General features: G+C 36.8%; 1 protein-coding gene across 12 annotated transcripts in view; it reads right to left on the minus strand.

Moving 5' to 3' along the window:
• TCF12 (transcription factor 12) overlaps window positions 1–12,495 on the minus strand; it is a 170,204-nt gene that overhangs the window by 26,612 nt on the left and 131,097 nt on the right. For 11 of the 12 annotated variants that reach the window (XM_063346154.1, XM_063346156.1, XM_063346153.1 and 8 more), the window contains 4 exons: window positions 4,355–4,460; window positions 3,070–3,209; window positions 2,615–2,759; window positions 1,026–1,090 (listed from right to left, as the gene is read on the minus strand). In XM_063346154.1, coding sequence (XP_063202224.1) covers window positions 1,026–1,090; window positions 2,615–2,759; window positions 3,070–3,209; window positions 4,355–4,460 — 456 coding nt within the window. Of the gene's footprint in view, window positions 1–1,025; window positions 1,091–2,614; window positions 2,760–3,069; window positions 3,210–4,354; window positions 4,461–7,651; window positions 7,671–12,495 lie in introns of those variants that run through there. The other variant, XM_063346158.1, reaches the window with a different exon arrangement.

The following is a 12,495-nucleotide window of genomic DNA, read 5'->3' on the forward strand; positions in this document are numbered from 1 at the left end:
AAGCAACAGGGACAACATTTTTCTCCTCAAAGCCAGTAGGTCAGAGTTCTCCTACCCAATATGGACATTACAGACATTATCAGATCTGCTAATCTTCTAACATATGACCCTCTGAGGGATGCAAGGGTAACAGGATCTGCACGAATACACACATTTGCATTCACTGGTATGAGGTGAGGGATGCAGAATCCAACCCAGGAACGGTCTTTTTGGGGCTGCAAAGCAGTCATTTTTATCTTTTAAATCAGACTTAGTCTCCCCCTATTTGCTACGTACAAGAAATACAAAGTGGTCCCCCAGCCACCACTCCTACCTCTGAAATTTCTGCTGTACTATATAAGTTACTGTTTTATAAAAAAAAACCCAGTTTTATTCTGATGCTATATCAATGACTGTTTTATAAAAAGTACATCTGATTTTACTAATGCAAAAGTAATTGTTGTATGCATACATATGTAAACAGAGCTGTCAGTAGACTGAAGATACTTGCAATGTTTTACATTATCTGCATTACTCCAACAAGAGTTAAGAGTTTAAACTTTGTGCATATACAGCATTTTGAAGGCTGTTCCATAAATTATAGCTATACAACACAGCACTCAAAACCTCTCAGCTTTATAAGGCCACTGAGAAAACATTTTAAACCTCGAGGCAGGATCTGCTCTAAGAGCAACGTTAAAAATATTTTACTTTAACTAGAACACTAGGGGAAAAAAAAAAGTCAAGCCCTACACTTTTTATGATTATCTTTTACTTTGTCTAAACAACTTTCTAAATGGTATCTGCCCTAAATTTTTCCATCACCTGAAAAACGTCAGTCAGAACAAGTCTTCTACAAGTAAAAGCATTTTCCACTTGCTTTTTATAGACATTTGTCTAGTATACAACATCATATCATAGTACATTATTTTACCTTCATACATGAAAACTCCTGATCTGATGTTATAAAATGAACGAGCACATAAATAATGAATGCAATGATCAAAATAGGTCTCTCGGATCTGAATATTCTAACTGCTACTTACAGATGCCAGTGCCTTTCCAAGCGCATCACCTGTCTGTGAGCTTCCAGCACCATTTCCTCTGTTTCCTGTAATGTGGAAAGCAAACCCAACACTTATTTTTAAAGCTCAAATTTTATTTACTTTTATTATTTTATTCATCACATACAGTTGGGCAACCACTTTTTAAACGGATATTCTAAGGAAGTCAGTGTCAACAGAATCAGTTCTCATTATACTTAAAAATTTAATTAAAACAATTAGATTTAAATTTAGATGCTCTCCTCTTTAAAGTCAAACACAGTATCACCATGATAACTTAAAAGTCCAACAAGTGAAAGCAGTTAGAAAAGACTGAAATTATTTTCTAGAATCACAGGCTAATTTTAATGAACCGTGAAAAGAAAAATCAAAATCAGAAAATTATATTATTGAAGATTATTTCTAAACTGTTATCACTGAAGTGCTGCATGTTTCATTAATTCTTAAAGCCAAATTCACTGAATAGCTCCTTGTGTGTCTCCTGACTCCCCCAGCTCTAATTCCCCTTGTTGTACTCTCGTCTTTATTTTAGAAAATCCCTGAAAAGCTCTTATCCACCAAGCTTTCTGTCACCCCTGCTCTTAGTTGCATGTCAGCAGCTTTACGTGCCCTTTTGCTCCACACACCATCAAGCCAAGAGGAGATCTGAAGCCCTGCCAATTGGAAACACAGAAAGGACCCGAATCCTCTGAAATACCTGCTTTACCATAGAAGATAGACCCTTTAAAAGTGAATCTCCTTTCTCCAATTATCAACTTCTAATGCCAAAGAATTGTATTTAATGTCAATGTCAGACATTCATATCATAAATCCAAATCATGCAACAATCACCATTTCAAGTTTGTGGCAAACTTGGATTTTTCCAGCCTGAATTTCCCATGCAGATTCATTAACAGGCTGTTTAAAGATCTGTGTGTAAAACATGTTTCCAAATCAAAGCCAATATAGTCACTCTAAATTCTGCTTACTTAAAATGAAGCTAGGTGCAAATCATATCGAACTGACAAGGGGCATCTACAAGCCTTTAGTTTCTATGGCTGTACCTTTAGATGTGCAAATACGTGAAAGCAACAGATGATCATGCTATATTTCATGCTTTCTAGGTACGCACGGAAGAGACTAAACCAGCCACCATACTGGCTACTCAGTAATCTCTAAATCAGTTAAGAGAGGAATTTACGATGCAGTTTATCAGGCTCTCCAAAGAAACAGTCTTCCTGCCTTTCTCCTGCACGGTACCGTGGTGATACAGCAGCTCTGAAAACTGCAACACCAGTACCACCTATATGAACGTGTACATATACTCAACTGTGGAAGGATTATTGCCATTAGGTTAGATGAATACAATCTCCTGAGCATAGGCTTGGCTGTGAAAGCAAATAAACCAGTAAGTCTCAAGCTGACTGCAAAACAATTTGCCTCATCTCAGCCATGCTGAGAACAGAATGTCACAGTGGTGCAGTATTCCTATCTACAAGCATCCCATGAATTAAATCTTACTAATTTTGTGTGTCATGCAGCCCTAAAGTTCATTTTCTTGTAAAATTTAAAAAAAAAAAAGTTCTTTTTACCCAGAATATTATCTGATCCATTGACAGGTGGAGTGTGTGAGGCAGCTACATAAGGTGAACTGCTGGTACTGCCACGATGGAAGCTAGACATTGGAGGAAGACTGGCATTTATATCTGTAGGTGAGACTGAATGTGGGGGATAGCTCTAGAGAGAAGAGAAACAGACATAAGGCATTAAGTAGTCTTTAAATAAATGTTGATATTTTAAGATACCAAATACACAACACCCAGCCCTTTATTAAAGAAAGGGATTCATCCATCCTTTGAATGCAGCACTGTACGGCCACAGATTTTTATTTATACAACAGACATAAATAAAAGGACATACATCTAATGCAGTAAAGTTTGTGATTTCCAACAACTGGGTTTTTAACTGACATACATGAGCAGCAAACAAGCTAAGTCAGTTCTCCATATACAAGTACACATATGTTAACCTGTGCTGCATATCTTACCAAACGGTCATGTGTGTGCAGGCTGCCGTAACTGCTGGACTGGGACATGTGGGAAGAGGAGCCTCCCAGCATCCCACCATAGCCAGGCTGGCTCATGCCATTGGATGAACTCCAGAGGTCAGAAGAATTGTGGGTCCCATCTTTTTGTTTTTTAATTTTTTTAATGAAAAAGAAAACAAGAAAAATACATTTAATGAAGAATAGTACTGAGTTCTACTTTCCTTTACAAAATTATTTTAAAAGAATACAGAATTCAGCTACTCAGACTAAGATCAGCAAGGAAATGGTAAGCAGTTTATACTGCGTCTTCTATTTTCATGCCACCACACTGTTGCTATATTTATTAAAAAAACAAAAAACCAACAGAGGCTTTATAGCTGAAATACAATCCAACCACAGCTGAGAAAATACCAAGTACTTCTGCTAATTACACAGACCTTCAGTAAGGCCAGATTTATATCAAGAGGGTTGATAAAAATTCCAGACTGAAAGAAATAATAAAAAGGGAGGGGGGCGGGGGGAGAAGTTTGGCTAAGCAGAGCTCATCATAAGCACACAGTGCAAAACATCTATTAACCTAAAGTAAGCCATTTATAGTCTAAAATACCTTAGTACCATAAAAATAAAAAACATTTCATAATAGCAGATTTAAGTAGCTGAAATGACTGCATTACATAAGCCTTAAACCCGTGTGTCAATGCAGTTTTCCTTCTGGAGCACAAACTAAAGTGCTCTGTAAATTCCCGTACTGAGAGACTATGCTTTCAATATGCTCCAAAACCTCATCAGGCTACAGTACGAGCTAATTGTATGACGTGAGGCCGAGGAAATGAATTCTGCTCTCGTTTTGTTCGATGGAAACCCCTTTTTTTTTTTTCTTTGGCATGCTGGATATACAAGCATTTGAGAACTTAAGACTGTTAGCTGATATTGTACAGTCAAATTCCAGAACAGTCAAGAAGCCCTCACCTCATTTTTCTCTATCACTCCAGTGTGCTGCTCTGAAGCCCCTACAAATCAAAGGATGGGGGATTCTGTCCATCTGGCCTGGTGTATAATCCCCTTAAATTTCAGTCAGCAGTCAATGTCATGAGAAAAACTTTAAATCAACAGACAGCTCCCTTCATCTAACTGTTTTAAAAGTATATAGAACTTAATCAGAGGCTCTCGCACAATATGTTACCTTTACGCTTCCTCATTTATTCAGTACAACAGTGGCTGACTGCAGATTTCTGCCTGAAGGACAAATGACATGTACCCATATATTTAAAGTCATTTTACCCACCTTGCATAAAGAAAGTGCTAGCAAACATACTGCTTGGTGGCTTAGGAGACGGGTAACTTGGAGATTCTCTGTTGAAATCATCAGAACTCGGGGATGGTGCATACACCTAAATATTGGAGAGCAATAAAAGCATGTTAGTAATACTTGGGTGTTGTGCATTAAAAAACCCCATAACAGCATACAGACACAGATAGAAAGCACAAATTAAAAAAAAGAACAGTGTAGCAAGCAGCAGCATTTGTTGCCCTTGTTTTATTCACTTTTTAGCAAGTTGCCACAGTACAGAGGAACTACAGTACAATGATCCTAACAACACACTTTCTGGTGTGCCAACTCAGCCAGGTGGCCTGATAAAAGCCTGAATGCTGATTTTGCTTTCTAAGTGCATGACTCGCACAGACTTGTTGCTCAAGATAAAAAAAGCAAGATAAAACAACTGGGCCCCAAACAAATTTTATTTTAAAACAACTGTATGCCTGTTTGAATATTTAATTAGCTGGCATCCCAACAATCAGAGAGAAAAAGAACATCCAGTGACAAATGGCAAGATTTTAATGCAACCATTGTATCATCCATTCAGAAACCTGCACGCCTTTGTACAGTCATCAAAAATACACGTAATGCAAGTTCTGAAGAATAATCTTAAAACTGCAACATCGAGCAAATTATTTTCACACTGGCCTAGCATTAAAGAAAACCAGCATCGTTCTTTTTTCAGTGTAACACCACATTGGAATGACCATTCTCAACTTGCAAGCAACAAATTTTCTTAAGAAATTAAAAATTGTAAGATGCCAAATAAACATAATGATTAGCCATCTTTCACTGCAGTGACTCTAAGAAGAAATATAAAGCATATTCAGGAATAAGTCAGTCAAATCAACAAAGCCAGTATTCACAAACTCAGGGACTCTACTCATAACGTTGGCTGTTCTAAGCAATGCTATTTCTTCATAACAGTATTTTGGTCAATAGACTGAATATTGCAATATCACTAGTGTATGTTAAAAGAAAAATCTAAAAAAAAAAAGGCAAATTAACAAATATGGCAGCAAAGAATACCAAAGAGTAACACTGAAACCAGAGCATCTTTTTGCTACAAAGTAAAAAATGTGGTATTTTTATTTTTTAATCGTTCGCCTTACTTGTAAATACATAAGGCTTCATAAACGCATAAATTAAGAATAATTTTAAAACTTAAAGCTTACATAATGCGACTTACAAAGCACACTACGCCCTAAAATTCAAAATTTAATATTTTTATCCCTTCCTATGCAAATAGAGGCACACGCATGTTTCTGCAACATCTCTCCCGTCTTTCTGGGATGCTGTTTACCAAGCAAGAGAAGGGCCAGGAAAACCAAGCCGGCCAAGAGAAAAAAAAAAAAAAAGCGTTAAGTTCCCTAAAAGAGCCCCATTGTTCTCCCGGAGAGTGACTGTTCCGACACGGGTATTTAGAAAGTGAAGTGGGCGAGCCCCGCTCCATTTGCATCCCAATACCCCCCCCCTCCCCGCTCCCCAGTGCTTTTCCAGCCAAACGGCCGGGGCTGTGCCTGCAGCCAGTGCTCCAGAGCCCAGGGACCAGCGACCACTCTCTTAAGACTCTTTTTACATAACAGAATTTCAATAAAATCTATCCAACTACAGCACGACGGCCTCAGGACAGGGGCACAAGGCATGCAGCCAGGGCACAGCTGCCGATACGAGCCACGCAATGAAAACGGCAGCAGGTAAAAAGACACCTGATTAAAAAGGAGTCAAGTGGAAAACTTAGGACTTTTAGTTGCACGCTTATTTTATCACTTTTTAGAAATCAAAATAAAGGAAAAATTTCCCCAAAAGCCTTTTGGGGAGCTTTTGTTCAATATTTTACTTGCAGGTTTTCAATTTATGGAATAAATGTAAAATAGAGATGCTTACCAAATCTGAGTGACAGAATGACAATACATTATAAGCAATGTTAGCAGTACATATGTATTTACTATATATGAGGAATGCATGTATATTCCATGCCTCAGACATATTTTAACAGAAATGTCACTCTGTCAAATTGTAAATACTCACACTCATAAGACTGCAAACGTATTAGGCAAAACTGGGCTTAATTTACAAGTTCTCTGTTGTGCAGAATAACACAGCATATGCTATAGCTGATAGATAATCTATCACTGTCACAGGACAGCAGTGGAAACAAAGCTTTATGACATTTAGCACTGCCATGGAGATGTACACTGATTAATGCGAAATCGCCTACAATGACGAATTATACTACTTTTAAACTGTAACGTTATCAATGAGATTTGTAAATACAAGCTTCAGATTGAAATTTTAACATTTTACATAATTGGGTGATTTATAAAAAGTGATTAAACACTATCTCAAAAGGGAAATTAAACTGAAGAACTCCTACAAATATATCATTTAAAGATACATATGTACAAGCCATTAACATAATAAAAATGTTATGAATTATATTAACGTAAAAGAGGCCCTTCCAAACAGCTACATGAAAGTCCTAGCACAGACACATAACTTTATATAGTTTCTGCTTGTTTTGGTATCTTAACTATAGCTTGCAAAAACATAGCTGCAATGTTATGAAGCTGCACTTGTGCCAGTCTAGATTTTTCAGATCAAAGGGTTCTTGCGGCAAAACACAACTGATGTGGTCTCAAAGACTTCATTAACTCCAGATGTAGGGAAATAGCCAGCCAATTCCACAAAAGGAGCAAGTCTCTTTTAGTTACAATCAGAACTACCCACAAATTAAAACCAGGCCTCTGATGTCATCTGATCACCTGCAGATGAGCGCCAGGTTTTTTTCTGGTTAATGACCTAATCATAATTTTTATGTTGTGTTACTACAAACAAAATTTAAAAGCAAAGGAGAAAATTTACTAAGATCAAGCTGAAGTCCAGGAGACGCAAAATACAAAGGCACTAAATAAAAAAGTTGATTAAAAAAAATGAAATTTTATTTTTATGTCAGGAAGCAATGTATTGGGGCGACTGGTTTGTTGCCTCTGAGCGCCCCGCATGCGCTGGATCCCTATCCAGCAGAAGGTAGGCTCTGTGGCTGCTGGCCCACAGGAGGCTTGCACAATGGCTGCGCAGCAGCTCCTCGGTCTGTGTCCTAGTTAAAGGGCTTTCTCTTCTGCAACAGCTGAGTAAGGCAGTTATAAATATGACGTGGCTGCTCAAGATGGCCTCTTTTAGCTATTAAACTGATAACAGTGACATTCAGGATGCATCAAACCAGTTTTTCCTGGCAGACATTCCCACTAAGACATGGAATACCGTTAAAAGGTCAGCCCGTCTGCAGAGTCTCCTTGAAGAGGGTTGTCTCCAGCAGGTAGAAGAGGAGCCCATCTTCTAATCCCCTTAAACGCACTACGCCCGAAGGCGTCGGATGTGTCTCCATGCTGACAAGCAAAACACTCGCCGATTATGAATGGGAAATTCCCTTCCGATAAACGCATGCCAAAACTAGTTTTTTTACATGACTTACCAAGTGGAGGACTCGACTGTTTCGGAGCTGTGCTAGAATATACATCAATCCTAACGCTGCAGTGCCTCTGAAGGGTGGAGAGCCTCCACAGAGGGAAGTAGGACAAATGAGTTGCAAAGGACATCAAGGCAGAGACCCACATCGGTCTCTTCTGCACCCTGAACCGGTTTGTATCTCTCCAGTGGGAAAGGCAGGATGACAACTAAGTTATTTTTTTGAGGGGTAGTGGCGGAAGCTGACTTCAGAGCTGAGAAGACATTATCTGTACTACATCAGGTTTAGGCAAAACAAACGCATCATCCAGTTCTGAAATCTGCCCTGGTGATTAACATACATAACGATCACTATCATGAAAGTTACACAGACCTGACGTATCTGAAACGTATCAAAGGATTACTCAGGGTGCTTCTGTTTACTAACACAAGTGCCAATAACACGAACATTAATGTGAAGATCCGGGTTTACCAAATTTTATGCTAAGTAAAACTTCCAAGTCTCATTCTATAAACATATTTAATAAATATAACACTTAGAGTCCTCCTGCTGGCATACTTCCTCTCAGGCAATTTTCCCGTAATCTGTTTCAAATTCTTAAATATTTATCAATGTTTAATATTTATGTTAAAAGCAGATTAAAAAATAGCAACAAAGCAACCAAACCTTACTTCCGATGAGCTCATGCTATCTCAAGACTGAGGCTCCCATCACGCATACTGTTTCTGGAATTATGAATTATGTTACTCATTTAAACCTAGTTATGAACAATTCTTGGAAGTTCAGGAAAATATTTATCAAGCTGCTGGAGACAGAATTTTTTGAAATCAGTAGAGATGGATAACCTATTCTGTAGCTTGTAAACTCTGCTAAGTAGCTGATCTACATTCCATCAGCATCAGTCATGCACTAAGCAAGTGCGCACTGATGAACGATTTGTACATGTGGCAAAATTTTAACAGTGTATCATCTGCAGGTTTTGTGGCAAAAGCTAATTCTGCTGAAAGGCAGCTCTGGGAAAAGGAAACTTGTTTTCATGTTTATTGTATTTCTGACAAAATCATGTACTAAAACTTCAGGAATGTAGAATAGTAACTATAGTTTTCCATGCTCCTCTCTACAGCAAGGCAGAAGCTGCCAAAAACACAAACCAAAACCCAACCCACCCTAAATTCTTGTTTAGTTGCTATTTAGGCAAGACGATAAAATGAAGAGCCCTACTATACAAGATCAGCATACCATATCCTCAATCGTACTTTTTGTTTCCAATACCAGGTGTAAAGGTTCATACGTTTTAGAAACTCTTTCTCACCACCCAGAATGAAAATAGAACCTTTAAGAGAACAGAACATCAGTCTTGTCTGCAAATCCAACCATAATTTTTTAAGGATGGTATAAAATTCAAACTCCTTGAAGTAGCTAAACTGAATTCCATCTTAAATAAATGTTTATGCAGTTTAGGCATGCTATACATGCCTATTTGGATATTTTTGAAACACAGAATCCCACTGCAATGACACATAGCACAAATACTTCCTAGCTTTTTCCCCAGTAAACAACAATTTTATGTTAAAAATTTCATGTTAAAAAGCAATAGGCAAACTTACCAAAAATTCAGTATATGGAAACCTTTTAGTCTGTTCTCTTGATATTATTTTTTAAATTGTAGTGTGAGGTAGGGAAGGGAGGAGAAAGAAGGTAAGGCAGCAGGAACAACACCAGAAATAAATATATGTATAAAGTGCCTGAGGATTCTTTTTGTATTTTATTTGCTAAGCAAAATCTCTTCCCCACAGTCTTCAAACTATGCTGTAACTAAAGGATGCATAAAACTAAGTCTTGAAAAATTCCTGATTAAATTCATATCTTAAGGAAACAAAAAACTGGAACAGTTGAAAAAATAATCAGCCTGCTTCTGAATTTGCTCCCTGTATTTCAGAAGGCGATTCTGGCTGTGGTAGGAATCCCCATCCCCAGCACTGACCACAGGAAGGTGCAGTATTAGATATAACGCTATCTTTTGCGTTTGTTTATCTCTCCTCTGAACTCACTAGTGCTCTCAGTTTCTGCACCTCCAACACAGACTATTATATTTCTACAAACGGACTCCAACGCGCACGTGATTACGGAAACAAACGGGGGGGTGTTTCTCTTTGGTGCTCACATTTTGAGAAATATAGATCTGTCCAATACAACACCTGATCCCATCCCTCGCCGCTTTCATTTGCCCAAGGAAATGGACATAACCTTCACTTTAAAGCATCAATAAAGCTTGTTGCAGACAAGACACGCTTCTGGCAGGGGACCACTGCTCAGCAGATTGGCAGTTCAGCCCAATGGAGTGGAGCAGGGAAAACTCTCTTGGGCTGATGCTTTGTAAGTCATCGTTTTTAGTGGGATGGGGAGAGGAAAGAGAAGGGCGAGGAACAGGGAAAAAAAAAAAAAAAAAATCCAGCTGACCAGTGTTTACTACCTCTCTTTATTCAATGTCCACAGCCATGTACCCCTAGAGATTTTCCAGATGATCTTATATTTGTCCTGACTTACAAATGTTAGCTTTGACCTTGTCTAAGTTGCTGCGGGCAGCATATGGTACCGCACAGCTTTAATTGTACTTTTCTCCCTGTGTACTAACTGGCCCGATAGTAATAAAAGCAGAATTGAATCATTCTTTTTAGCACCTGGTTGCTCCAAAATTTACAAACTGAAAGCATTTTACATTGATGATAAAAGACTTAGTACATTATTTATTGCATAACAGCTACAGAAAGGCGTGCTATCATGTCATTTAAGCATTATGCAATATTATTAACATGTTTCTCTCTGCTGTAACCCTGAGAGCGATGGCTGCAACACAGGCATTTTCCCCACTAAAAAATACCCACATATACACATATATACTCACAGCTGTGTGTATTTATTCATTTATACACATGTGCCCATACGTACGTATATACGTATGCACACACAGGGGCACATTGATAAATAGCCTTTTACACTCAAAATTCTCAAGAAAAAAATTTTCTCAAAAAAAAATCCCAATATAAGCTAGTTCACAAAAAAAACAAATCACAAAGCATTACATATATACAAAAAAATATGTATCTGTTGATTTTTTTTTCTCCCTTTTTAAATAGGCATTTTAGAAATCTACTGTGAAAGATGCAGTAACTCCACCTTGAAAAAGGGCTCAATAAAATCTCAGCCTATGCTGAGAAAAACAAGTATCATTCAATAATAAAAAATATTCATACATAGACTGGTGTATCAAATTCAGCCATACAATGCATGGAATACAACAACGTGTAATATATCCACAAATTTATTCTCAAATGAAATAGCAGTCATAGGTGATATAAAATAAAATATAATCAATACTGTTCTTTAAAATAACATATTTTGGTGATAACTGACACATTACTCCATCGCGATCTATATAAAAATAATTCTGCAATAAACCAACCAGTTTATTTCTAAACTTACCGTGAACTGAAAAAAGTGGAAAACTTTCAAGTCTGTATTTTGTTCTTTATGCATAAAGAAGATATAAAACTTCTATTACTTAAATATTATTTTGGTGCTATTGCATTTCATAAAATTTAACTGAAAAGGCCCTAGAGAATGAAGAAGCTTGCTTAATTTATTTATTAGTTAAAAAAAGAATAAAATAAAAATGTTTTAAAAAGTATAATTTAGATTTGTGCTATTATTTCTACCTAAAGGTTTTTCAGCTTTTTTTTTTTATTTATTTTAAATGGGGATTAGATGTTTTGAGTTTTTGGGGTCTATAGCACCGCTCTTAAATGAAAGGGAAGAAAAGGTAAGACTTTAAAGATAGATGCAATTTTAACTATAATTTTTTTTCCAAAAAGCTATATATGAAAATTTTGTAAACTTTCCATAAACTGAGAATATTTTCTATATATCAACAGGTGAAGGACAAAAAAAAAGAAGAGAGAAAACAGGCTAAATCTTCTAGTTGAGAGCAAGTGCTTTATTTTCTTTATCGAATAAATTAAGATCTTTTTTCTTTTTAATTTGGCAAGGATTCTTGAAATATATATATATAATTTTTTTTTTTTGGTAACACTTATTACACATAACGGTAAAATTTTGCTCCTTAGCAAGGGATTTGTATTAAAACACTACTTTTCACTTTCATCTATCCCTCCTAAAATATACAGAAATTACAAAAATTTAACCTCTTCTAATAGTAGAAAACCCTGACTTCATTTTTAAATTATGTGCCAGTGCACACATGACCATCTATTAGGGTGCTCAGGTACTTGGTTTTTAGCTTAATGTTAAGCTTTCTTCTGGCTTAGAAATTTAAGAAGTTGAAAAGAACAAAGCATATTTAATAAAAAGTTTAAAATGCACATTTTCTACATGTCATTTCCACCTGCTTTGTGTGTAAATAAATCAGATTTTATATACATCAGCAGGTATCAAGGAATGTCAATATCCAAAATCTAACACAATAATCTAAATAAAAATCTCAAACAATGAGGTACACACTATCAACTACTAATTGATCAAACAATACAAATAAAGGTAGTAAAACACCAAAATTAGGCTATGTACTGTTCTCTCCTTATGGGAAGGTTCATACAAGATTTGGCATACACACCAAGATGTG

Source organism: Chroicocephalus ridibundus, chromosome 9 (assembly GCF_963924245.1).
Source record: "Chroicocephalus ridibundus chromosome 9, bChrRid1.1, whole genome shotgun sequence".
Lineage (NCBI taxonomy): Eukaryota > Metazoa > Chordata > Aves > Charadriiformes > Laridae > Chroicocephalus > Chroicocephalus ridibundus.